This window comes from Mustela nigripes, chromosome 17, assembly GCF_022355385.1.
Source record: "Mustela nigripes isolate SB6536 chromosome 17, MUSNIG.SB6536, whole genome shotgun sequence".
NCBI lineage: Eukaryota > Metazoa > Chordata > Mammalia > Carnivora > Mustelidae > Mustela > Mustela nigripes.
In genome coordinates, this window is record NC_081573.1 from 5,935,660 (window position 1) to 5,963,504 (window position 27,845).

Genomic DNA, 27,845 nt, shown 5'->3' on the forward strand with positions numbered 1-27,845 from the left:
CTCTAGAGCGCAGCGAGAGCCGGGGGCAGGAGCGCCGCGTTTATTCTCAGAGTCACGGGTTGGGGGGCTCGGAGGCTTCGGGGGTGCTGGGGCTGGGATCGGGGTCCGGGCTGGCGTCGTCGGGCACGTCCCAGGGGAAGGTGGGCAGTCCCCGCATCTGCTCGCGGTAGACACGGTCGAAGGCTTCGCTCTGCGCCACCGTGAAGTGGTTTTTCCAGTCGCCGCAAACCCCTGGAGGTTGTGGGGGAGGGAAGGAGGGCGAGGTGAGGAACGTGGGAACCTTCCCCGCCCCCGACATGCCAGCACCCCCTTCCCCCCCTCCGGGCCTTTGCCAGAAGCACCTCCCCACCCCCTTCATCTCCACGTTGCCCCGTTACCTCCTACGGTGGCCGCCTCAGTCCCCAGTCACCTGGCCAGACCCCTGGGCACCCTTCTTGCGCCCTCCCTCCCTCAGCTCCTCCCATCCTACTTGTCCCTCCGGTAGGCCTGTTGCCTTCCTGTTTTCCCTGACCCCTTAAAGCTCTCCGCCCAGAACATCATCTGCCTCCCCACCCAGCATTCCTGCCCCAGTGTCACCTGTGTGACTGTGTGGCTATGACCCATCCCTCACCTCCCTGTCTAGAACAGGGCTTTCTCACCCCAGGGCTCCTGCAACCCCTACGCTACCTCCATTGTGGCTCTGACAGTGGGAATGAAAGCTTTCCCACACTTGGTGCCAGGGCACCGGCTGAAGGGCTGCCCTGGGTTCATGGGGTTCAATCCTTAACACTCGCAACAGCCGAGCAGGCAAGGGGTGGGAACTCTGCCCCTTCCATGTGCCCAGACAGGTGCGGGGATCCCTCTGACCCTCACGTTTCTCACTTCGTCATGGGGCTTTAACCTGGAATCCAGGGGCCAATGTCATTCGGATTGTGGTATTTTGAATCTTAGCAAGTGTACACCCCACATACTACACGAGGCCCCTCATGAGGTCTAGGGGGGCTCACTGTGGAGCTGAATAATCACCCCCCCAGATGTTGACCTGTCCTAGTCTTTGGAACCCGTGCCTATGTGACCTTGCATAGCAAAAGGAAGTTTGCAGGTGTCATTGTTAAAGACCTGGAGGTTGGGGGGGGGATCCTGGGTCATCTAGGGAGCCCCCATTTAGCCTCCAGGTGAGAGGCTCCCAGTCAGAACTCACAAAGACTCTGGATAGCCTCAAAGAGTGTGAGTGCTTAGCCTGGGGCCGGGGTGGCGTCAATCCTGCATCCACAGTGATGCTGTGAAGGTCATTCTGTTTGGAGCAACCCCAAGTTTCAGCGGGGAAAACTGAGGCCCAGAGAGGTTACGTGACTCGCCCAGGCCACACAGCCAGGTAGTGGCACCCCAGAACCCCTCGCCCCCGCACCTTTCCGGAGGAAGGCACCATGGCGCTGGTCCAGCAGGCTGGGGGGCAGAAGTGTGAAGTTGGACATGGCGTTGGCCTTCATCGCTCCGAAAGCTGAGTGTGCCACCACGGAGCCCAGCGCCTCCTCACCCAGCGGCCGCCCCAGGAATTGGCAGATGCGCTGCACGGAGCCGTGGAGATCCTGCAGGTAGGGGAGAGGGGTGGGGTGGGGGGCCGGGCGGAGGGAGGTGGGAGGAAGGGCAAGGAAGGGCATCAATCAGACTCTGAATCTGGGCATCTGAGTCTCAACCCAGAGCTGTCTGTGGGACTCTGATGCTTTGCCTCAGTTTCCCCATCTCCAAGCTGAGGGACTGGGCTCTGGCTTCTGAGAGTTTTCACAGTTAAAAGGTTTTGGAGGGTTCTGTGGGCAGGAGGGAGGGGCGGGGGTGGGATGGAGGTCACAGCAGGGTGCAGAGGTCAGTCGGACACCTTACGCCAAATCACCTTCACTTTAGTTAGAAGTGAGAGTCAGCCTGTCTGTACCCCATATTTGCACTCCCTGCCAGGTCCCCATCCTGGAACAGTGGTCTTGAGCCAGTCCCAGGCCAGCCTCCCATCCCTCTGTCTCCCCTGCTCCCGCACCCCTGGCAGTCTAGCTCTGCCCCTCCCCTCCTCTGGGCCCTCAGCCCTAGCCCTGGTCAGGTGGGGTCCTCTCCCTATGGACTCCTTGCCCCAGCCTCTTCCCTGCTCCCAGCCCTCCTATGGCTCCCTAGTGCCCTGGGACAGGAGTCCCAGCCCCCCAAGCCTGACTTTCAAGGACAGAAGTGGTCTGTCCTCCCCCATCCTCTCTTTCCAGACCTTTCCATTCCCTGCACTTTGCTCCCTGCAGCCTCGGCAATGCACTCCCAAGAATGCCCCGTGCCACCACCCCTCCACCCTGCAAACCTCCCCACCCAGACCCAGCTCAAATATCCACGCCCTCCTGACAGCTCAAGTCACTGGGGACTGAACATCTCCTGGGTACCAAGCTCTGGTCCAAGCCTCTCGTGTGTATTTGTGCCAAGTGTGCCAGTAGCCCTGCAGAGAGCGGTCCTTACTCCAATTGGTAAATGGAGGCTCAGAGAGGGGAAGACACTTGTCCAAGGTCAGACAGCTAGGGAGAAGCTCAAATTTAAGGGTCCAAAGCTGCTGCCTCCCTGCCCCCCTCTATCTTGTTGCCTTCCCTGAAATGCAGCCAGCCTTCTGGTCAGCTCCACCAGCCCCATGGCTCTGATTTTCCAGGTCATTCCTAGTTTCATAACCCTCCATCCCTTTCTTGTCTTGAACCACTGGCGTGTCCCAGAAATTCTAACATGTTGGCAGTTCCTCACACCCAGGGGCACAGCCCAGAAGCTCTGTCAGGCTGCATGGCCCAGTTTTAGGTTTGGAGAATAAAGTTAGATGAGAAAAAAAGTGTTTGTGGGGGGCGGGGTTGGTAATGCCGAAATCTTCTCTGGATCTTCCAACGTGAAGAGATTTACCAGGGTGGGGGAAAAAAAAAAAACTCAGGTAAGTTGTCAACTCTCTCTAGTATCCAAACCCCCAGGCTACTCCTCTATAAAACAGGGGTATTAATAATATTGGGGGGAACCATATAAAATGTGGCCAAATATTGGCAACTTTGTGTGGTTTGCTCTAATAGATAACTCACCTGTCCATACTTGGCGAGGATTAAATGTGATAAAACCACATGTGGTATCTGACCGGTGGCCTCGGTCACCTTCAGTGGACACTGGCCGCTACCCTTGCTCTTTTACTTTACAAACTATATTCACACCGTGCAGTACCTTGTTATGCAGTAATATGCCAGTGCCCACCGCTGTGGTTCTCACAGCAGCCCCGAGAGCCTGCATTTTCCCACCATTTTTTAAAAAGATTTTATTTACTTATTTGAGAGAGAGACACAGAGATAGTGACAGAGAGCACAAGTGGGAAGGACAGGGAGAAGCAGGCTCCCTGCTGAGCAGAGAGCCTAATGCAGCAGGGCTCAATCCCAGCACCCTGAAATCATGACCCAAGCTGAAGGCAGACATTTAGGCCCCTGAGCCACCCAGGCACCCCTTCCCACCATTTTTTTTAATTTTTAAAGATCTTATTTATTTATTTGACAGCGATCACAAGTAGACAGGCAGGCAGAGAGAGAGAAAGGGAAGCAGGCTCCCTGCTGAGCAGAGAGAGCCTGATACGGGTCTCAATCCCAGGACCCTGAGATCATGACCTGAGCCAAAGGCAGTGGCCTAACCCACTGAGCCACCCAGGCGCCTCTTCCCACCAATTTTTAAAAAACATGTATTTATTTATTTATTTATTTGAGAGAGAATATGAGCAGGGGGGAGGGGCAGAAGGAGAAGGAGAAGCAGACTCTCTACAGGGCAGGGAGCCCAAGGCGGGGCTGCATCATGACCTGAGCCGAAGGCAGAAGCCCAACAGACTGAGGCCCCCAGGCGCCCCCTTTCTCACCCATTTTAAGGATGATATGTCTTAGGATCTGAGGGATTTAAGTTTGTTTGTTTGTTTGTTTGTTTTTTAAGTAAGCTCCATGCCCAGCATGGAGCCCAGTGCAGGGCTCGAATTCATGACCCTGAGATCAAGACCTGAGCTGAGATCAAGAGTTGGATGCCCGACTAACTGAGCCACCCAGGCTCCCCAACATTTTAGGGGATTTTAACTGCTTTATTGGACATAAAAAATGCAGGTGTTTCCCACTCCAAAAAGTACTGACAGAAAGAATACAACACACACCTGAAATGCGCATGCAAGAAGGGAACCTGTCCCGGGAGCTTAGTGAGGGGGCATGTAACGGGGGCTGCTCAGGTACCCAGCCTCTGGGAACATCTTTTTTTTTTTTTTTTTAAGATTTTATTTATTTATTTGAGAGAGAGACAGTGAGAGAGAACATGAGCGAGGAGGTCAGAGGGAGAAGCAGACTCCCTATGGAGCTGGGAGCCCGATATGGGACTCGATCCCGGGACTCCAGGATCATGACCTGAGCTGAAGGCAGTCGTCCAACCAACTGAGCCACCCAGGTGCCCCTCTGGGAACATCTTTGTCAAGAATCTAGAATGGGGCGCCTGGAGGCACCTGGGACCCCATCATTAAGTGTCTGCCTTCGGCTCAGGTCATGATCCCGGGGTCCTGGGATCGAGCCCCGCATCGGGCTCCCTGCTCAGTGGATAGTCTGCTTCTCCCTCTGCCCCTGCCCCCACCTCATGCTCGCTCTGTCTCAAATAAATACAATCTTAAAAAAAAAAAAAAAAGAATCTAGAATTGTTGGCTGTGTTCACTGTGGACTGTTCCTGTAGAAGCCCAGCATCCTCCTCGCAGCCCAGCAAAGCAGTGGGCATTCTTCATGGCACCTTCTTCTGGGAAGCTCTCCCTGAATGCTCCAGCCAGAAGGCATTCTCCTCTCCCAGGTGCCTGCTCCAGGGGTGTTTGATGGAGTCCAGACAGGATTCCCATGTAACTCCAAAGGCTGTTTCCTTCCACCAGTCCCCTCTGCCTTTCAGGTCACAGCCATCCCTGAAGCTCACTTCCCACATGCCCCAGTTCTGCATGGCCTCCCCTTCTCAGGGCTGACCACTGGCTTCCACCTATTCAGAGACAAGCCAAGGTCTCTCTGGGCCTCCTGTCTCCCCTCTGCCCACATTTCCCACCCCCCATCCCAACTCACTCTGGCCACATGGGCTTCTTTGCTCTCCTAGGAACACATCAAGCATTCTCTCACCTCAGGGCCTTTGCACTGCTGTGTGGTTCCCTCTGCCTGAGACAATTTCCCTCCAGATAGCTCCAGGGCTCCTTCTTCTCCTTCAGATCTTTGCTTAAGTGTCATTTCCCTCTGCCCCCGTCCCCAGCACAGGCCTCCCTGACCACCGTATTTAAAACTGTGCCAAACAAAACAAAACAAAACAAAACAAAAAACTGTGCCCCCACACATTCCTTTTCCCCTACTCATTTTCGGCTTGCCTTTGCTCCTTCGCTCTGCTCTCTGGCTACCATTTATCTTATTTATCCATGCCCTCTCTGTGGCATAGGAGCTCAGGACCCTGTTCTGTTCACCATTGTGCCCCCAGTACCTGGTGCGTCGCATGGAAGGGTGGGCCTTGCCGAAAGGGAAGGGAAGGGAAGTGGGCACGAGGAGGGGAGGAGTGGGGGGTGCTGGGCTGGGGTGGGGCGGGGGGCTCACCTGCTGCAGCTCCTCGTAGGTGATAAACAGGAAGTTCTCTTTGCCCTGCATCCGAATCCAGCCCTTAATATGGTCGAACCAGGAGCCAAACTGCACTGCGGGCGGAGGGATGGGTGGATCAGGGCTGGGCAGCAAGACCACACCAACCAGGGCTTGGGGCTGGGGCAGGGGGTGTGCTGGCCCCACGTGGCCCCAGACATGGCGCCTCAGAGCTGGATGCCTCCCCCAAACCCCCCACATCTGGCCCCCTGAAAACCCCTGTCTCCCCATCTCTCTGTTTCTGTCCCTTTTCTGCATCTCTGTCTCTTTGTTTCTCTCCTCTCTGTATCTATGTGTCTGTCTATATCCTTCTCTCTGTTCCCCTGTCTCCTTCGCCCTAACGCCTGGGATCTCTGCCTCCCTCTCCTTCATACCCCTCTCCACCCCCTTCCTGTCCGGGTGACTGAGGGGCACCCCCTCACCTCACTTTGCCCCAGTCCTCACCTTCGCCTTTGAGAAAGTTCTGCAGGAACTGGTCCGGCGTGCCAGGGTCCTTCAATTGCCCAGCGATCTTGGAGTAATGGTAGAGGGAGACCACCACGTCCCGGGGGTTCCGGCCCATGTAGATCACCTGGGTGTGGATGTTGGGGAGAGATGAGAAGCTGTCAGACACAGGCAGGACCCCAGCCCCAAAGACTGCATGTCTCCAAGCCTTCCTTCTTCTTATCCTACAGCTGGAACGACTTGGGGTAGATTTCTCAGGGGATTGTCCTGCTAAGATTAGATCAGTTCGCCACATCCCAGAGGATGGGGAGAGTTCCCAGCAACCACATTCTAGGAGGAGAGAAGGACCGTTCCTGGACCAGACAGAGTGACAGTTTGGCTTCAGGGAATCAAGACTGGAGGAGGAAGCCATGGGGCTCAGGATGGGGGAGATCAGGGTGAGAGGTGTTGACCCTCCTTCCTACTCCCATAGCCAAGGCCCTAGCTCATCCATTCTTGCCTGGTCCCTGACCTCAGCCTCTTTCCCAGCCTCCCAGCCTCTACATGGCCCCAGAAGGTCTTTCTATACCCAGAGCTGACCCTGCCCTCCTCGACTCTCCAGCACCCCAGGGAAGAGTCCCAACCCCTGAGCCTGGCATTTAAGGCCCCCATGACCTGGCCTTACTCTGTTTACCTGCTTCATATGCCACAACCAAGCTCCCTCCAGCCCCATCAGATATGTCCTTCCCGGGCAACTGTCTCCTTCCCCGAGACCACAGTCAGGCACTCACTTCCTTGGTAATCCCACCAGTCTCCTGGGTGTAATTACTCTATCCATCTCTGTGTGGACCAGCAAATAACAGATACGTGTGTCCAGCCTAGATCTGTCCTATCACATCCTGATTCAGTTATCTCCCTGCCCACTGGCAACCCTCACCCAGCCGCCCAGGGCCGACGACAGAGCTTCCACCTTCCCCTGAGTCTCCCCTCCCGCCGCCCTCCATCCCAGGTGACGACAGCCTCATCCTCCCAGCTGCTTAAGCCAAACACCACGGAGTCACCCTTGACTCATCTGCCTGACACCCACACCCCATCTGTCAGCAAATCCGACTCCTGGTTCCACTTCCAAAATACACCCCAAACCCAGCCCGCTTCCTTCACCTCCTCGGCCACCACCCTGGTCTCTGTCACCAAGGCCCCCGACCTGGACTCCCTGCAGTCGCCCCCATGGTCTGTTCTCCACCTTGCCTCCAGAGGGCGCCTGTGAAAACCCAAGTGGGCTCCCATTCTGCAGCTCAGAACCCTGCCCTGGTTCTTGTCCCTCAGAGGACAAACGAAGTTGCCACCACAGCTCAGGCAGCCCTGCACAGTTGGGACCCTGTAACCTCCCTGACCTTATCCCTACTCCTTTCCCCCTCATTCAGTTGGTTCTGGCCACACAGGCTTCCTTGGAGCCTCAGGCATGCCACACCGGCCCCCAGGCCTTTGCACCTACTCTCCCCTATGCCTGGAATGCTCTTCCCCCAGATGCCCCCACACCCTGCTCCATTCTGATGTGAGTTTATCACCTTGGCATCTTAAAGAGCTTCCTTATCTATTCTCTGCCTGTTACTCCTTAGAATGCGGGCTTACATGGCTGTGTGCTTATTGACCACGGTTCTAGATCCGGTCCAGGGACCTAGGAGGTGTTCAACAAACACGTGCTGAATCCATCAGTCAGTTATGTTCTACCCCACCCCAACAGCACCCCGCACCCCCGGCTGTCGCACCTTGGCCTTGGAGTTGAAGAAGGCTTTGGTGAAGAGCTGGATGGGGAGGTGGGAACTCATAAGGCGGGGGCTGGGCTGGTCCGAGAGGCTGAAGGCCCCCATGATGGTCTCACACCAGGGTGCCCGCTTCCAGATGGGCACCGAGCGGATCCAGGATGGGTCCCCATCCTTCAGGATTAAGCTGAGAATCTCAATCATCCAATTGGTGCCTGTCAGGAGATATCGGGCAAATTAATTGAAGATGGGGTGGCGGGGGGTGGGGGCGGGGGGCAGAAAGAAACAGAATCGGATTTCTCAGATGCCTCCTGGCCAGCCAGTGGGGAAGCTGGGGCTGCTGCTTATTATGATTTTCAGAGCGGGACCTCAAGGCTCAAAGAAACAAAGTCGCTGGTGGCCAAGGTGGCGAAGCCAGGAGGCGGCACGCAGGGCAAAGACTGGCTCGCTGTCCACCCAGCCCCATTTCATCTCCCCACCAGGACTAGGACGGCACCGCATTCCCCTCGCCTCCCCTGCAGCTGCGTGTGGGGCCATGTGACCGAGTTCTGGCCAAGTGAGTGCAGGTGGCAGTGACAAGCAGCCTTTTCCAGGCCTGGCCCATAAACACCTCCTACACGGCCCCTCCCCCTTCCCTCTCTGCCGGCTGGTTGTGGGGACGCCCCTGGAAACTGGGGCTCCCGGGGATGGCACAGCCATGAGATGGAAAGAGCCAGAATGCCGAGGGTGCATGGAGTCCCCCCCACTTTCCTCCACGCATTCTGCCCTGCGCGGAGTTTAAAGGAATGACAAGCTTCTAGTAGGTTCCGTGTCTGGGAGTCTGAGGCTTATATGTGAGGCAGAAGCATTCCTCTAGTACATAGGGGAATCTGCAATTAAATCAATCCAGGCGTCGGGGCTTAAATTAAAATCTCAGCTGCTTTCACTACCCCTTCTCGGGAGTAACCCCTTGATTTCTGGGGGGACCCACAAATGTTACATAGCAGAAAGGGAGCTCATCAATGACCTGCTTCTCTTGTCCGGATTCCGAGAGACTATCGGCAAATAAGATGAGAAATAATAATAAATAATATTAACAGTCACCTATTATTAGTATTATATTACCCTGGATCTCTGTTTTTGTTGTTGTTTTGTTCAAGATTTTATTTGACAGAAAGAGCACAAGCAGGGGGAGCTACAGACAGAGGCAAAGGGAGAAACGGGCACCCTGCCGAGCTGGAAGCTGATGGCGGCCTCCATCCTACCACCCTGGGACTCGGACCTGAGCTCAAGGCGGACGCTTAGCTGACTGAGCCAGCCAGGCGCCTTTGTCTGCTTTTAAGTCGTCTCTGCGACGAAGGTGGGGCTCGAACCCACGACGCCGAGATGGGGAGAGTCGAGCGGCTCACCAGCTGAGCCCGTCGGGCGCACCGGTATTGCCCTGGATTCTAGCACTAACCCAGCGCGGGTTCTTGATGCCCTGCCTCTTGCCCCCAGTCGACTCTCCCGTGCCCTTTCCCGGGAGATGGGAGCGGGACCCCTTGAGCATGTCTCCGGCGCCCGCGCAATGGTAACCTCTGCCAGTAGAGGGCGCCGGAGGAACCCTGCGGCAGGATGGGGCTCGCTTCCCAGCTGGCTCCGTGATGGAGAGCGGCCTGCAGGGCCCTGAACACCCCGCGACACTTTCCGCCCACCCGACCCCGCGCCCCCAGCGGACTTCCTTGGGCCCTCTGCTTCCGCCCAGGGGGAGTGGCTGGCGGAGCCCTCCCTGGGCTCTTCCTGTATCCCCTGGGGTTCTCCTTATTCCCTTGATGGGTTTAAAACACCCCCGCTAGTTCACATGTTCTATTTTGCGGATGTGCAGTAAAATAACGCCTAACGTAAAATTTACGCATTTCACCCTTTTTAAAGTGTCCAGCTCAGTGGCGTTAAATGGATTCAGATTGTTGTGAAACCATCGCCATCCGGCTCAAAGCGGCTTTGGACGAAACCGGCTGCTCAGGGAAGGGAAATTTGGCGATGGCCATCAGAATCACACATCCACAGACCCTTTTCCGGGGAATTCCGCATCTAGGAGCTTTTTCTACAGATATATGCGTAGGTTGTGCAAATGCTATTTGCGTGGGAGGCAGCATTGGCTATAAAGTGTGTATTGTGTATAAAGGCAAAAAGGCTGAAAACTTAGTCAATATTCATCAGTCAGGAGCTGTTTAAACAAGAATTCCCGTGCATCCAACGTTACTGAATACTATGGAACCGTACACAAACAAATGAGCAAGGAAGTTCTTGGTCCACAGTCTTAAGATGTCAGATGGGATGATGTCAAGATACGAGGAAAAAGAGGGGCGCCTGAGTGGCTCAGTCAGCTAAGCGCCTGACTCTTGATTTTGGCTCAGGTCATGATCTTGGGGACATCAGAAAAAGCCCCATGTTGGGGGCTTAAGATTCCTTCCCTCTCTCTCTGCCTCTCTCCCTCCTAAACGAATACAAGGAAAAAGAAAGCAAAAATATAAACAAAACCATAGTACAGAATGGTACCAATAGCGTGTGAACCATGGGGGCAGGGGGAGTGACAATGTATTTAGGCACCTTTCTGTTTGCACGTACAAATTCTGTAAGGATACACAGAGGCTCTTGGTGATTGCAGAAGGAAAGAGATCTTTTGGGGCAAACCCTTTGTACCTCTTGAAATTTTGAACTATGACTGCATTACTACTACTACTACTTCTTCTTCTTCTTCTTCTTCTTTTTTGAATGCATTACTTCTTAAGAACAGAATCAATACATTTCAAATTAAAAAAAGAAGCTGGGGGTGCCTGGGTGGCTCAGTGGGTTAAGCCTCTGCCTTCAGCTCAGGTACTGATGTCAGGGTCCTGGGATCTGCCTATATCCGGCTCTCTGCCCAGCAAGCAGCCTGCTTCCTCCTCTCTCTCTCTACCTCTCTGCCTACGTATGATCTCTGTCAAATAAATAAATAAAATCTTAAAAAAGAAAAAGAATTCTCTTGAAACTTGATAATCAGAAAACAAACGGTTTTGATTTAAAAAATGGGGAAAGCAGGGGCGCCTGGATGGCTCAGACGTTAAGTGTCTGCCTTCGGCTCAGGTCATGGTCTCAGGGTCCTGGGATTGAGCCCCATATTGGGCCCCCTGCTGGGCGGGAAGCCTGCTTCTCCCACTCCCACTTCTTCTGCTTGTGTTCCCTGTCTCACTGTGTCTCTCTCTGTCAAGTAAATAAATAAAATCTTTTTTTAAAATGGGGGAAAGGCTTGAACAGACATTTTATCAAAGAAGACACGTGATTGGGGCACCTGGGTGGCTCAGTGGGTTAAGCCTCTGCCTTCGGCTCAAGTCATGATCCTAGGGTCCTGGGACAGAGTCCCGCATCAGGCTCTCTGCTCAGCAGGCAGCCTATTTCCCCCTCCCACTCTGCCTGCCTCTCTGCCTACTTGTGATCTCTCTGTCAAAATCTTAAAAAAAAAAAAAAAAAAGACATGTGATTGGCCAGTAAGCCACATCCTTAAACACCAAGGATATGCAGATTAAAACCACAGTGATAGTTGGGGCGCCTGGGTGGCTCAGTGGGTTAAGCCTCTGCCTTTGGCTCAGGTCATGATCTCAGAGTCCTGGGATAGAGCCCCCCATCGGGCTCTCTGCTCAGCAGGGAGCCTGCTTTCCCCTCTCTCTCTGCCTGCCTCTCTGCCTACTTGTGATCTCTCTCTGTCTGTCAAATAAATAAAATCTTAAAAAAAAAAAAAAACAGTGATAGCAATATGCACCTATTCCAATAGCTTAGAAACCAAACAAACAGACAGAAAAGCCCAACAATATCAAGTGTTGGCAAGGAATGACGCTTGGTTGACGAGCTCGCCAATGTCGCTGGTGAGAACGCAAAATGAAGCCACTTTGGAAAAAAAGCTTGGCAGTTTCTTATAAAGTCGAGCCAACCTACTTTCCGTAGACTCTGAAATCTCACGTCTGAGTATTCCCCAAGAAAAATATTTCCATGCACTTGTGTGCAAAGCTGCACATAGATGGTAGGAGTCCATCTATGTGACATTCCGGAAAAGGCGAAACTCTAGGGGCCACAAACGGCAGTGGTTGCCAGGGGCTGCGGCTGAGGGAGGAGTTGGCTGCGCAACAGTGTGAAGGGATTTGGGGGCGATGGGGCTGTTCTGTGTCTTGGTTGTGACGGTGGTTATAGGACTATGTGTCTCTCAAAACTGGGAACTCTGAGGGAAATGAAAACATGCGTCCACAGACAGGATGCCCATGTTTCTAGAAGCATTACTCGAGACAAAGCATGCAGACAGCCCAATAAATTACCAACCAGTGAATGTATAAACAGAAAATAGAACGCATACTATGGGACGGCATTCCACCATAAAAGGGAATGAAGAAACACTAACACGTGCTATGGCATGGATGAACCCCAAAAGCGTTGTGCTAAGTGAAAGAAGCCAGACATAAAAGACCCTGCATGATAGGATTCCATTTATATATAATGTCCAGAATGCGCAAATCCATCTAGTCTGAAAGCTGACTCATGGTGGCCATAGCTTGGGGTTGGGGATGTGGGGTTTTGGGGGTGATGGCTAATGGGTATAGGGTTTCTTGTTGGGATGGTGAAAATGTTCCAGAATGGATAGTGATAAAGGTTGCTCTGCTTTGTGAATACATTACTACCAGAGAACAGTACACTTTAAAATGGGCAAATTGGGGGCGCCTTGGTGGCTCAGTGGGTTAAGCCTCTGCTTCAGCTCAGGTCATGATCTTGGGGTCCTGGGATCAAGCCCCACTTCGGGCTTCCCCCGCCAACCTGTCTCTCTGTCTACTTGTGATCTCTCTCTCTGTCAAACAAATAAAATCTTTGAAAATAAATAAAATGGACAAATTGTAGGAGGTATGAATTATATCTCAAAAAATACCCCTCATGGAACTCCATGGTGAAGAGGGTGAATATCATATTTTGAAATGTCATATTTTGAAAAGACATCTCAAAAATGTCTTGAAAAAGAAATAAAGGAGTCAATTCCCATTGTTCTAGAGAAGGAAAAGCTGAAGTCTGTCCCTTTTCTCACTAAAAGTTCCTCGAGGGACTTTGAGTAAAGTCACCGGAGAACCTCTCCTTGGTTCCAAAGGGATGCTTCATCAACCCATGTGCCCCAGTCTTCTCCCCAGCCTTGCTGATCTTCCCTTGTTCCTTCAGTCTCATTAAGCTGCCTCTGACCCCAGGGCCTTTGAATGTGCTCCTCTCTGTGTAGGACACACTTTCCCACTCAAACCCCTCTTCAGCTTCCAGATCTGGACATGAACGTCTTCTCCCCCATGAAGGCTGCTCTCATCCCCATCTCTTTTTATTTTATTTATTTGAGAGAGAGAGAATGAGAGAGAGAGAGAGGGAGATCGAGTGAGCATGAGAAGGGGCAGGGTCAGAGAGAGAAGTAGACTCCCACCAAGCAGGGAGCCTGATGTGGGGCTCAATCCTGGGACTCCAGGATCATGACCTGAGCTGAAGGCAGTCACTTAACCAACCAAGCAACCCAGGCACTCTCTCTCTTTAAGATTTTATTTATTTATTTGACAGAGATATCACAATCTCCCTGCCTGCAGAGAGGCAGAGAGAAGAGGAAACAGGCTCCCTGCTGAGCAGAGAGCCCGATGGGGGCTCCATCCCAGGACCCTGAGATCATGACCTGAGCCAAAGGCAGAGGCTTAACCCACTGAGCCACCCAGGCGCCCTCCCCCAGAGCAACTCTTGTTACCTACATTCAATGCTCCCTGCACCTTTCCTTGAGGGCACCCATTCCAACCCTAATTACATAGTAATAGAGGTGATTGCATATTGAAATAAAGTCTGTCTCTCCCAACAAATTGACAGCTGTCTTCCCTACCCACAGCTGGGTCGCCACACAGGGCAGATGATTAGTAAGCAGCTTTTCAGTGACGGAATGGAGAAAATTAAGAGCATCCCCTTCCCCCTCCCTCCCTCCCCGCCTCCTTTCTTCGGCCAATATTTACCGAATCCTTATTAGGTGCCGGGCACTGTTTTAGGCTCAAAGACTACAGCAGTGGCCCAGACCCACTAAACCACCTGCCCTCAAAGAGCTCCTGTTCCAGGGAGGAAACCAGAGAATAAGTCAACAAACAAAAGCACAATATAGGTCCTCCTGGTGACAGGCGCTCTGAAGGAAAGGAGATTTAGTTAAGGGGCTGGAGAGGGACAGGGTGGAGACCCTGCTTTAGCTGGGAGGTCAGGGGAGGCTTCCCTGGGGACCGAGAGCCCACCTGGCAGGAGGAAGAAGGGACACCTGGTGGGTGGAGGGATTCATCAGGGCAAAGGCCAAGTTCAACCCTGTAAGGAGCAGTTTCAGAGCCCCACCCCTCCCTACCCGACCCCCCGCCCCTCTGCCCGCCCCCCCCCCCCCCCGCCCCCCCCCCCCCCCCCCCGCGCCTGGCAGGTACCTGACTTGGGGTAGGTGATGATGAAGATGTCGTCATCCTGAACGTCTGCGTTCTCTACCATGCGGATGCTCTCCGGCGAGTAGATGCCAACGGGGAAGGGGACGCCCTTGTACCGGAAATATTCGCCGGACAACTTCTGGCTGTGGGAGTGTGGGGGAGACACCGTGAGCACCAGGGAGCAGGGAGGAGGTGAGGACAGGCGTCAGTTCTGGAGGTTGGAGGTGGGTGGTGGGCAGAGGACTCTCAGGGCAGGAGGGAGGGAGAGCAAGAGACAGGTGAGGGGCGCTCGGATCCCCACGGGAACCCTGGCAGCAAATGTTCCCGGAGCCTCATTTCTTCATCTGTAAGGTGGGGATGGTTTACCCAAACCCCACAACGAGACTCTGAGGTCAGGAGGGCTATTGGCTGCCTTTTATGAATGAAGAAAGCAAGGCACTGAGAGGTAGAGTGACTCCCAAAGCCACACAGCCGGTGGGACACGGAGCCCTTCACAACTGTAAAGCGGGGCTAAGTGCTTTTCTCTCCCCCACCTTTTGCCCCAACCCTTGAGGAAGAGGTTAACTCACCACCCCATTTTACCAACAAGGAAACCGAGGCCACAGAAGCTATGCGCCCTGCCCGCTCCTTCCTTGCAAGGCTATGGAGCACAGAGCCCACCATTCAAACCCAACCCAGGGGTCACCATGAAGCTGAAACACTTCTGTTTTTGTTTTTGGCTTTTAACATTTTAAAGTAATCTCTACACCCAACATGGGGCTCGAGCTTACAACCCTGAGATCGAGAGTTGTCTCTTGCTCTACGGGCTAAGCCCACCAGGCACCCCGAAGCTGAAACAGTCCGAAAGTTCAAGCCCCTCACTTGAGCTGCCTTTCCAAAGTCCCCATGATGGGTCCACAAAGCCGCAAAATGAGATGTTCTAAGGGCAAAATCCATTCAACCTGCTGTAGCTTTCCGTGACAGCCTCCCCTGGGGTCTCCTGCCCCTGGCGTGTGGGAGAGGGGTGGGTATTGGGGGCCCTCGCTAAGGTGAAGGGGAGCTCGCCCCCCCAGGGTATTTTTGGGATCTGCAGTCATGCCTGTCCTGTCCTAGCAAGGCCGCATTCCCTCTAGGCCGCTGACTGCAGGAATTCACATCACAACACCCCTTGTCCTTGGGCACCTGACCCGGAAAGCAAGAGGTGGAGGAGGAGGCGCAGGTCTGAAGTGTATGAATCCAAAAGCTTGTTTGTGTCATTTTTCTGGAATGTTTGGAGGGTTTGTCAGCTTTCAAAATGAAGCCAGTCGCTCTAATTCTCTTTCTTACTCTAAATAAACATCCCGCCTCTCCCTATGGCCAGAGTCACACACATTGGTTCTTTCCCTTAAGGAGAGCCCCCTTGCCACCTTCCAAACTTCCAGCCCTGCAGAATCCGATCTGCCCTTCCTGAGCTGCCGCTCTGGGCCGTTTCCATTCATGCCTCGTTAGAGTACACTGAGAACAACGCTGAACTGGGAAAAAACAAAAAACAAAAAACAAACCAGTATGTGTGTAAGTAGGTTATATTGTCTGTGGATTTCACTTCGGGATGGCAAAGAGGCTATTACCAATATGCTGTTATATATAAAGAGGGTTGGGGACCACAAAAATGAAACTCAGAAGCACAGTGTTGAGTGAAGGACTGGCCGCAGGAGGGTCCGGACCCCATGATTACAATTACGGGAAGTTCAAATACAGGAAATGTGCTAGAAGTTGCTAGAAGGTGCTAGAAGTTGCTAGAAGGTGCTAGAAGGTGCCAGAAGGTGCCAGACGGCGGGACAGCAGTTATCCTTGGGGGTTTGGGAGACTGTGATGTGGGGGCTGGTTACACAGCATGCCTACTGTGCAAAATTCCTTGAGTTGTTGACCAAAGCCCCGTGTACAGCACTCTTGTGAGTTTTACCTTAACAAAATATTCAGTGAATGAATGGATAAGTAATTAAAGGGCGGGGGGGGGGAGACCTTCCAACTAAAACAACTATTTCTAGTAAAAAGGAGGTGGAGTGTGGGGCCTGAAGAGGTTGAAAACCCAGCTGGCTTATTGACAGTTGAGCTAATGGAGGTCCCCTGAAGGCCATGACTGGCTCAGGGGACCCCCAGGATCCTTCCTGAAGGCCTTTACCAGCTTTAGAGATTGAGGGATGGAGAGATTCTCCAAGGCCTGGCACCGGGTAAGGCTTGGAGGGGAAGAAGAGAAGCTTGAGAACTGTGTACTCTGCCTGGGGTTGCTGGAGGGCTCTAGGAGCCCAGGGGAGGCTCAGCTGGCTGGGGCCTCCCAGGGACAGTGTCCCTGTCCCAAGGTAGGCCTGGAAAGGTCTGCAGGAGAAGCTGGTGTCAGGGGCTACGGACTGTTGGCAAAAAGCCCTTTATCCCTGAGTGGGGGTTGTTCTCGTGGAGATGAGGAGGGAGGGTTGGTCACCTCACAGGTTGAAGGGGGTGTGGCCCTGGGTAACTATAGTGGTACAGGCCTGAGGAAGAGCACAGCCTTGGGGCTGGACATGGCTTCGGCACTTCCTAGCCGAGCTGAGGCCCAACACTTCAACACTCTTTCTCCAACGACAAAAGGGAGACGGGAGAAGTAGCAGTGTCTTGATGGAGGGCCTAAACTCTGAAGCCAGAATATGGGGGTTTGAATTCTGTGTCCCACCCGCTGTGTGGCTTCGGGTAAATCAATGGACCTCTCTGTGCCACCTGTTTTTTTATCCATAAAATGGGGGTAGTAATAATCGGTACTTCATAAGGCTGTCGTGAGCACGTAAAAAGTACTTGAACTCACTGCCGGGAGATCAAGAGTCGCATGCTCCACCAAGAGGCAAAGTTGTAGTGACCTCACTGTTCCCGGATGACTGTCAGCTTCCCGGGTGGGGGGTGGGGTGTGGGCATGGAATTAGTGATGTCACTGGTTGCTAGGCAGATTAGCCCAGGGAGTGGGCGCTTGGAGGCGGTCAGTTCCCATTAGACGGATTGGCGGCCCAGTGCCTGGCTCTTGGCGCTCTCCGTGCCTTGGCCAGCGGATCTCGCCTCCCTGAGCCTCGGTTTCCTTATCTGTCCCATGAGGATAACACTCATCTCTACCTCAGGGTTCTTATCCTACCTGAGGATTAAAAGGGATAATATAGGGGCACCTGAGGGGCTCTGTCGGTTGAGAGCGTCTGCCTTCAGCTTGGGTCATGATGATCCCAGCGTCCTGGGATTGAGTTCCCGCATCAGGCTCCCTGCTCAGCGGGGAGCCTGCTTCCCGCTCTGCCTGCTGCTCCCCCTCCTTATGTGTGCACCCACTCTCTGTCAAATAAATAAAATCTTTAAAAAATGAAAATAAAAGGGATAATCTCGGAGGCGCCTGGCTCCTGGTAAACACTGGGAAAGCTGAAACTCCCTCTGGTGGGCAGCACTGTTTGGGTCTTTGATCAGACAGCCTCTCGGAGAGATGTCCTCCCCGGTTGGCAGGAGAGGAAAAGGGAGATGCTGACAGGGAAAAGATGCTGTGCCCTTCAGGAGTCCCTGAAATATTCACGGATGGCATGAATCAATCAATACGAGGGTATCTCCCTCATGCACCACCCCCCAGCAGGGAGGGTCCTCGCTCCACCCCAGGGGGTCACGTCCCTGGTTCTCTCCTGTATCTGACCGACCCAGTGCACGCGGGAGTGAACAAAGGCACTGACCAAGAAGAAAGTGAGAGAGATGGGGCCCCTGGGTGGCTCAGTTGTTAAATGTCTGTCTTCGGCTCAGCTCATGATCCCAGGGTCCTGGGATCGAATCCCAAGTCCGGCTCCCTGCTTGGCGGGAAGCCTGCTTCTCCCTCTCCCACTCCCCCTGCTTCTGTTCCCTCTCTCTCTGTCAAATAAATGAATTAAATCTTAAAAAAAAAAAAAAGTGATAGAAAGTCAAAGAGCTTTTGTGATGTCCTTTCCCCTGTCTCAGCCCTTTGCAGCCCCCTGCACTTCAGAACCCCCTGCCCGGCCCCTTCAAGATGCCCACAGCTGGGCCCCCTTGCAGGCCAGCAGTGTGCAGACCTTATCAGTGTGCTCTCAGAGCCCAGAACAGCCAATTGCTCATTAAATAAACAATCGAGGCCCAAATGCCGCCTCCTCACATGTGCCGATACTATAGACGGGACAATGGAAGGAAGGGAGAGTGATCTGACCAAGGCCACACATGACAAGTTCCAGGCAGAGCTGGGATTTGAACCTCGGCCCTGCAGGCAGTTTCTGTCCCAGTCCCACCTTCCCTGGGTACCCCGAAACTACTCCCTGCACTGAGCACTATTTCCACCTCCGGGCCTTTGTGCCTGCAGCTCCCCTGGCCAGGAATGCTGGGCCCGCCCTCACCCTTGTCTGTGTTTGAGGGTTCCAGGCTGGGAACGCCCCCCACCCCTTCCTGCTTGGCTGAATCCCACTGTGTGTCCTCAGACAGGTGCTGTGTGCCTTCGCTCCCCAGCTTGTAAATCAAATCTGGCCCCAGGGGGACTTGACTCTCCCTGGGTGACAAGCCTGTTTTGTTCCCACACCACGTCTGGGGCCTGGCACGGAGTTATCGCTCGACTGGAGCAAAGGAATGAAGGTGACAATGGAGCTGGATCAGTCTGGCCGCAGAAGAAACAGCAGAGAGCACGCCGGCCAACATAATGGGCCGCTGGCTGAGCTCCTGCCTATTAGCCTTCTCGAGGCTGCCGGTTCTGGTCTGCCCTGCTCCAGAGACCCTAGAACGTGAGACTAAGAATGGCCTGACACATCGACACTCCGGCCTCCCACCCCAGCCCTGGCCCTCTCTTTCTCTCTGTCCACACTGCGCCCGTCCAACTCCGGTCTCCTCCTCGCCCTCTCGCTCTCCAGCCAGGCCCTTCAGTCCCTTGGCCTCCAGCCCCTTCCACCTGTCCATCCCCGCATGTGGCCGCAGTCCCTCAGACCGCAGCTCAAGGTCCTCCGTGACCTAGGCCTGCCCATTCTTCTGGCCTCCTCCGACCTGAAAGACCCTGTTCTGACTTGCCTTTGGCCCCAGAAGGGGAGGAAGAACATGGGATTCGCCCAGAGAGAAAATCTATGTCAAAAACATTCATTATTGGACTTCTCCCAGAGCCCCATGAGGTGGGTATGGTGAGCACTACTTTCTGCTGGAAGACATGGAGGCCCAGAGAAGTTAATATATTTCCCTCAGGTCGCACAGCAGTCTTCCTAGGTGGTCTCAATAAGTACCTGTCAGTGTACCTCTACCCCTTCCTCTGCCACTAGAGCAGAGTGTGGGTCAAGGTCAGTGTTTTATCCCCAGGGTCTGGCACAGAGTAGGTGTGCAATAAACAAATCCATCCCTGCTTAGGATCCCCGGGCGATGAGGGCCCTGTCACCATCTCCAGAGGCAGCCCCGTCCGCAGTGGGGAAGGAAGATGGGTTGAGGGTGGGTAGACTTGGATTTGAACTCAAGCTCTGCTACCAACTAGCTCCGTGACCTTGAATACATGACTTACCCTCTCTGGGCCTCAGGATGAGGAGAGTAGGAAGGCTTCTTCCCTCCGACTGGACTTTAGTGGCCGCCTTACTGGTCTCCTACTTCTACCCCTGCACCCCAGCGACAGTTCTCCCCACTGTTAGAAACTAAGTAGGCTCTTGTCTCTCCTCTGCTCCGAACCCACCCGCCTTAACTCAAAGAAAAAGCAACACCCTGACCGTGAACACGAGGCCCCACAGGAGCTATATTGACCCTTCCGCCTTAATTTTCACGTCCACCCCTCGCTTACTGATCTCCTTGCTGGTCCTCTGAACCTTCAGGCCGAGGCCTGCCTCAGGGCCTTTGCACTGACTGCCCTCTCTGCCTTCCACCATGCTTGGCACCCTCGCCTCCTGCCTTTGCTCCGACAGACAGCACCCCGCTGCCCCTTGTCGGTGAGGCTTCACCTGACACCCTCTTTGCACTCGAGCCCCACCCCAGCCCCTCACCCTGCTTTGTCTACACACCACCAGTGCGCTGGGCATCTTCCCAGGCGCTCTCACGGTTTATGTGTCTCCCTGATTGTTGATTGCCGTCCTTCTCTGCTTGCACGTAAGCTCCGTGAGACCAGGGATTATTTTATTTATTTATTTATTTTTGGGTCTGTCTTCATTGCCAAGAGCAGCCCTCCAGTCGATATTTGTTGAGGAAGTGATATTAATACCGACAGCGATGGCTGGCACGTAGCACGTCCCTGCTATGTGATGGGCCTGGCTTCCTGCACTCCCTTGACATCCCCTCCCCACCTTGCAAATGTGAGCTGGAAGCACAGAGAGGCAGAGCCGGGATAGTAACCCAAGCACCATGGCTCCACGATTTGACCCCTAACCAGCTGGGAGCCGTTGCCCGCACGTCTCTGGGTCCCTGCGCTCAGTGCTCCCCAGATGTGCTCCTGTCTGGGCAGGGGTGTGAGCAGTAGTCAAGGAGATAGAGGTTTGCCCCCGGGGAACTCACGTGACCTCTCGGAGTGGGACTCCATCTCCCTCCCCTTGGCTACCAGAGTACTCCTGGGGAATATTATTATCATATTATATTATATACGGTAGTCTCACCAAACCGGCTTACTTTGTAAAGATTTATTTATGTATTTGAGAGCGAGGTGGTGGGAGGGGGGATGGGGCGGAGGGAGAGGGCGAGAATCCCAAGCAGACTTGGTGCAGAGTGCGGAGCCCCACGCGGGGCTAGATCTCGCTGCTTGGAGATCCCGACCTGAGCCGACACCAAGAGGGCTGTGCTCCCCGCACTGTGTCTCACAGGCGCCCCTGCACTATCTTATTATAAGCAGATCTGAAACCAGAGTCTCTCCCCCTCCTGGGTGTTCACCCACGAGCAACGAATGCTGATGTCCACACAAACATTTGTATTCATGTGTTTACAGTCACCTTGTTCATGATCCCTCCAAACTGGCAACAACACAGACACCGTCCAGCGGGTGAGCACGTCAACAGCGTCCTGTCCACACCAGGGGACGGCCCTTGGCAATGAGAGGAGATGACCGCCGCGACCCACAGCAGCGTGGATGCCTCTCGAAGGCGCGAGGAGGGTGAAGGAAGCCAGATTCAGGAAGGCACGTCTGTACGGTCCGCCCGGAGGACGGTGGTCCCCACGGACGTGTGCACCCCAATCCCCAGAGCCCGTGACTAAGTCACACTGCGGGGAAAGGGGGTCTCGCGGCTGCGATTCTGGTCAGGATTTCGAGATGGGGAGATTCTCAGGTGGCCCGAAATTTAATCATGAGGGTCCTTCAGAGAGGGAGGGGAGGAGCTGTGATCGCAGAAGCTGTGGTCAGAGCACAGAGTTGGGCACATATGAGCGAACCGCTGGCTTTGGAGACGGACCAAGGACCCACGAGCCACGGAATGCAGGTGGCTTCTAGGAGGTTCTAGAAGCTGGAAAGGCGCAGAAGAACCAGATTCTCCCAAGAGCCTCAAGGAATGCAGCCCTGCTGCCACTCAGATCTTAGCTAAAATTGTGCTAAAATTCATAGGACAATACGCTCCCCCCTACACAGACACACAAATCAACTTTGCTCTGTATGACTTTCTTTAAAGAGCTTTTGTTCATATACATGCTCAGCGTCCATTAGCCACTATGATAACAGAACAACCTGCTGGTCAATGTCCCTCCTGGATATACCAGGGATGTGCCAAGAAGCAATGCCTGCCCATTTGCAGGCCTGCCTTAGATTTGCTGTGTGACCTGAAGCCACTCACAAGCCCTCTCTGGTCTCATCTGAAGAATGAGCAGTGGAGGGTGCCTGGGTGGCTCAGTTGTTAAACAACTGCCTTTGGCTCCGGTTGTGATCCCAGGGTCCTGCATCAGGCTCCTGGCTCAGCAGGAAACCTGCTTTTCCCTCTCCCACTCCCCCGGCTTGTATTCCCTCTCTCACTGTGTATCTCTTTGTCAAATAAATAAATAAATAAATAAATCTATCTTAAAAAAAAAAAAAGAATGAGCAGTGACAGGGGGATCAGGGACCTCTTTTCCTGGGACATTCCAGCCTGATGCCCAAGGAGAGCTTCCCAACCCTGGAGCTTTAGGCCTTTTTGCCAGAGGTGGGGCAAATTGATTCATTCAGCCCACAAATATTTACCGAGCACCTACTCTGCACCCTGTGCTGGGAGGTACCAAAGTGAAGCGAAATGACCAAAAAACCCAATTGTAGTTGGTGTTTGAATGGACAAAAATGAACCGAAAAATGTTCTAATGTGTGTGTACGCCCTGTGTTTTTAAAAGATTTTATTTTTAAGTCATCTCTACACTCAACACAGGGCTCAAACTCACAACCCCCGGATCAAGAGACGCAGACCATGTGTGCAAAGGAGATGACAGGATCCGGGCCTGGGATTCTGGGTTCTGCGTGGGGCTGGAGCTGCTCCCCTTCCTGGGAGTGGCCCCACGCTTCCAGCGGGAATGTGGAATGCAATCCAGCCCGCAGGATCTCTTAGCAGCCCCGCCAGCTGTCCTGCTGACTCATGGCAGCCACCTGTGGTCAACCTGCCTTTCTCTGGGGAACACTGCCAAGCCTCCCCAAGCCTGAGCCAGGTTCAGCGCACCCCATTCCCCTGACACACGGTGCAGTTCCCCAGGCTGGGCTGTTCTCCGTAGCAGGAGTACCTTTCCCTCACCTCCTGAAATTCCGCCTGGAGCCCATCTGGGCAAGCATCAGCATCTCCTCTGGGCACCTCCATCCCAGTGGAATGACTCATGCCTTGGCCAGAGTACAGAGAAACAGGCTCTTTTCACTTGCCTGCTATTGGCAGGAGAGCAATTAGACTAACCTCTTTGAGAGATCAGTTGGCAACATTTTAGGCATGCAGACCACCTCCGCTAAAGCAGGAGACACCCCCTGCGAATGTGCTTGCAGCCGTTTTAACACTTAGTAACTAATTTCTTTGGCTAGTGACTTCTTAAGATCAGCCGGCCCCACTCCCAGGCTCTCTAGGAGGGAGGAGAAATTATCCTACCATGTCCCACCTCTGTCAGAACCAGTATCTGACATTCTGGGCACTACCCCATCATATCTGTTGGAGGGGCAAAAGGACGTGACCCCTGGAAATTTATGGAATAGATCGGTGGCCTTGAGGGGGTGCCCAGTTAAATATATACCAGGATGTTTATTGCAAGATCATTGAGCAAGACTTGAAACAACACAGGGCTGGATAAATGCATCAGGGCCTGACAAAAATTGGAATCCAGCCATTCAAAATGAGGAGTTTATTTCTTGAGAGGGGTCCTGTGTATATTTCTTAAAACCCAGCAAACTTCAAATTTGTGCACTACGCTGTAGGTATACATCCTCTTTCTCTCTCTTTCTCTCTCTTTTTTAAAGAGAGAGAGAGAGCAAGAGAGCACAAGCACAAGCACAACGGAGTCTGCTTCTCTCTCTTCCTCTGAACAGGGAGCCCCGATGAGGAACTTGATCCCAGTACCCTGGGATCATGACCTGAACTGAAGGCAGACGCTTAACCAACTGAGCCACCCAGGCGCCCCTAGATATTCTCTATTAAAAGAAAATCCCATAAGCAAATATGGGATTGCTTACAAGGCAATGTTCTGATGTCTACAGCTTACTTTAGAAACGTATCACAAATAAGTTCACAAATAAGGATGCTCAGATACGTGATAAGACATATATATAAGACAAATATAATAAAATATAAAATAAAATAAAACAAGACATATAAAAAATAAAATATATAATAAAAATAAAATACAATAAAAAGACATATATAATACCAATAAAAATTGGGAGGTATAGGGAAGTTTGTGGATAATTCTTACAAGGTTTTTTTTTTTTTTTTTTTTAAATATGTTTGGATATTTTCACACTAAAAGACCGGAGGGGTAAGGAAGTGGTATTTATTTGTTAAAACGTCCCAGATACTACAAAAGGCTAAATGGTATGAAGTAGTATCTTGATTCTGTTTTCAAAAGAAATGAATAAGAAGAGATATAGGCGTGAAGGTTCATTTCTGACAGGCAGGCATTAACAGTGATGACTCCAGGGATGGGTCTGGGGTCGTCGTGAGACTAGAATTTTCCATTTCATGACTTCCCTATGTCTTGAATTCTGAACTGTGAGCACAGCGGCCAGGACAGCTATGTGCTGGCCCCTTGCCCGTGGCAGGTGGGCCCAGAGACGTCTGGGCGGTGGGGTTAATGTGGGAGTCAGAGGTGGAAGAGCCCTGGCCCACCAAACACGTGGCCACATGACCCCAAACACTTGTGGCCGCAATGGGAGCCCTCACTCAATGAATTTCGACCGCCTTAAGCACCCGTGAGTGGGAGGCTGTTGAATTCTGCCAGACTTTCTTCCAAGGGCGCATGCGTCTTTTTCTTTCTCTCTTTAGAAAATCTAATTAGGAAAGTAACAAATTCTTGGATCATATCTCTATAGCTTTTGATCATCTGCATTTATTAATGGTCTCTCTCCGCAATGCCACTGCCGGCCTCAGGGGATCCCAGCACTACCAGTGTGGAGGCCGAGAAAACGGAAGGCCATCCCAGCTCAAGTTTAACGTCAGCATGAGTACAGACCTCGTAGCTTCCGCAGCCAACTCAGGCCCCCGTGACCAAGGGCTGAACTTTCCCCTACTCTACTTCAGTTCCAGGGAACCCCACCCTGCTTTCGTTCCAAGAAAAACCGCTATACCTAACCCTGTAAACAGCCCGGCTCCAGCTAATCAGCTCATTGCAGGAAAGTCTGGAATCTTCCCTCTCTGCCCCCCCCCCCCCCTCAAGCCTCTGGTAACCGCACATAAATACCCCTGCCTTAACTAGACTCGGGGTCCAAGTCCCTACTCCGCTGTGTCGGGTATACTGAGGCCCAAGCTGAAGCTTGTCGAATAAACCCCCGTGTGATGGCATCGGTGTTGGCTCCTTGGTGGTCTCTCGGATGCAAAAAGTTGGGCATAACACCAGTTTGGTGAGTAACTTAACCGCTTGTAGAAGCAAACGCAAACATTCACAGCGAGGGCTCGGATTCCCTCCCTCGCTCCCCCTTCCCCTCTCCTTCTTCTCCACCTCCTTCTCCCCCCCCTCCTCACCCTCCCCCCCCCCCCCCGCCTTCTCCTCCTTCACCCCTCCCCCTCCTCCTTCTCCTCCCTCTTCCTCCTCTTCCTCCTCCTCCCTGTTCTTCTCCCTCTTTCCCTCCTCCTCCTCCTGCTCTCCCCGTCCTACTCCCTCTTCTCCTCTCCCCTCCCTCCTCCTCCCCTCTCCCCCTCTTCCTCTCTTCCTTCTAAAAAATATTGGTTTCAGACCTTACACCTTACCCTGCACCTTGCTTATTTTTTTAGGTCAATCGACAGCTGTCTCGTTTTGTTTAAAAATAGCTGCGAGATATCCCACTTCCCTCCTTTTTAAAATTATTTTCCTTTTGAAGGAATATATTACTCTTCAGTGAATTTTGACAGAGGCATATCCTCCTGCGATTCCCAACTCCTGGCAAGATGTAGAAAAGCCCAGCGCCCTGGAAAGTTTCCTGCTGCCTCCTCCGAATCTGCCCCCTCCTCTGCCTGAGAGGTGACCTCTGTCCCAAGTTTTCCTCAGAAATGGAGTTGTCTGGTCTTGGCCGTTCTGGAACTTTCGTCTTACAGAACGTGCTCCAGCGTCTGGCTGCTTTGGCTCAGTGTAACATCCTTGACATTCATGGGTGTTTGTGTGTATATTAGAGTTTTTTTTTCCTTTCTGTGACTGAGTTGAATTCCACTATGTAAATAAATCACAGGGTGCCTATCCATTTCCCTGTTCTAGGCTGTTTCCAGATCAAGTTATTAAAGGTGCTGCCCCCATCCTGGTCTTTGGGTGGCCCTGCATTCTCATTTCCTTGGACAAATAACCAGGAGTTGGAATTACTCAGGCATTGGATGGGGGTCATATTATTTGCATTACTGTAACTATGAGGTTTCGTCCTGATGGGGTAAAATCCCCTCTCCAGTTTCTTCCTCTCCCTCCACCTCTAGCACATTTCAAATCCACTCAAACTTTTAAATAATTTAAAAAAATTTTTTTGAGATGTATCACTTTCCTAAAGATAATAGTAATGGAGAAAAATCTAGCTAAAGAAATTAATCACTCTCTTCAAATTCTCAGAGTTCTTTGTACTGCAGCCCAGGCTTTGTCCCTCAAGGGCCAGTAGACTCACTGTGCCTCCAATGGCTCACACGGCCCCCACCTCTCTGAGGCCCCACTCCAGCATGGCCAGTGTTGTTCTGTTCCCACCACAAGTTCTCCCAGTTCCCTGCATACTCTATGCTCCACCACGCCTCAGAGCACAGTGTGTGCCTTTAGCCTGAGGCTCTTTGTGATTTTTCTTTCTTTCCTTTCTCTCTAATGCTTCCTCTCTCCCTCTCTCTCTCTTTCCCTTCCAACATGCATTTATTAAGCTCCTACTAGGTACCTTTCCTGGCCCTTGGGTCACTCACAGCCTGGAGCCATGCTGGCCAACAGAACTTTCCAGAATGATGGAAACACTCAATTCTGCACGCCTCCCCCCCTGGATATTGTGTGGGTCACTGAGCCCTTGAAACAAGGCCAGAGCAAAAGGGGGGCCCATTCAACAGTATTTGCTATTTACTGATTTCACCGTCACCCTGACACTTGATTCCAATGATCAGAAAGCTTTTCAGGCAGGTTGGTTTTGACTCAGGCCCGGGGAAGGACTTTCTTGAGCCGTAACGCCATGAGCCCAGAGGCAGATGTCCTCCTGATGGAAGGCTGCCCTTTCATTGGAGCAAAAGGCCACTTGGTCCCAAAGGCTTTGTGTACCGAGCATGTAAAAGATTTCATTGATAATTTTTTTCTCTTGGTTCTGTGTTGAAATGGTAGCATTTCAGATATATTGGTTAAATAAAATATAGAATTAAAATGATTTTTGCCTGTGTCTCTTGCCATTTGTTTTCTTTCTCTCTTTTTTCCTTCTTTCTTTCTTTCTTTTTTTTATGTGGCCGCGAGAAAATGTTTGCCTCAGAGGGCTCACGCTGTGCGTCTATGGGACTGCGTGAGTCTGGCAGGTGGACAGACCACAGAGGCACTGGTCCCCTCATGGGGGTGATGCCTGCCGAGGGACAGTCCTTTCCCAAAGTCTGAGGACTCCTGTCTGAGCCCTTTCTCTGGGAGGTTCGGAGCAAGGCCCTGGACCCAAGGATCTCAATCCACTCAAAGCCCTCCAGGAGCCTGGCACACGCTGAATGCTCAGGAAGGTTCTAATTATCACCATTCTTCACCCTGGCCCCACCCTTCCTGGCACCTGAGTTCCTGGCTCAGGAGGGGGTCACGGGGTTTGGAGAAGGAGGAAGGAAAAAAAATACGCTCAAACCCTGACTCAGCAGAGAGCGCTGGATCTGGCCCATCCCCCCAGGCATCACCCACTGTACCCATTTCACAGACGCAGAGCTCCAATGCCCCTGTCTGCCCCAGGGTCCCCGCCAGCGAGCGACCTGGGCAGGATCTTAACTCAGGGCTGTCTGCTCACGAACTTCACGGCTCTGGCATTCGTGTCTACAGTGGCAAAGCCCTGGTTCCTACCTCTCTCTCGGGGCCTCTGATCCAGGCTTCCCCAGCAACACCAGCATCTCCCTCCTTGCCTT

The 27,845-nt window shown here is 52.8% G+C and overlaps 1 protein-coding gene and 1 long non-coding RNA gene across 2 annotated transcripts; one reads left to right on the forward strand and one right to left on the reverse strand.

The window, feature by feature from the left end:
- Positions 1–25: 25 nt before the first annotated feature.
- On the reverse strand, positions 26–27,845 carry SULT2B1 (sulfotransferase family 2B member 1). The gene is made up of 7 exons (XM_059382139.1): positions 27,784–27,845; positions 14,257–14,396; positions 7,820–8,028; positions 6,072–6,198; positions 5,589–5,683; positions 1,388–1,568; positions 26–231 (listed from the first exon to the last, which is right to left on the reverse strand). Exons 1-7 carry the CDS (start codon positions 27,828–27,830, stop codon positions 53–55), a joined length of 978 nt encoding a protein of 325 aa, XP_059238122.1. The 5' UTR covers positions 27,831–27,845; the 3' UTR covers positions 26–52.
- On the forward strand, positions 24,832–27,058 carry LOC132004862 (uncharacterized). The gene is made up of 2 exons (XR_009400667.1): positions 24,832–25,183; positions 25,640–27,058. It is a non-coding gene; the product is annotated as an uncharacterized LOC132004862 (long non-coding RNA).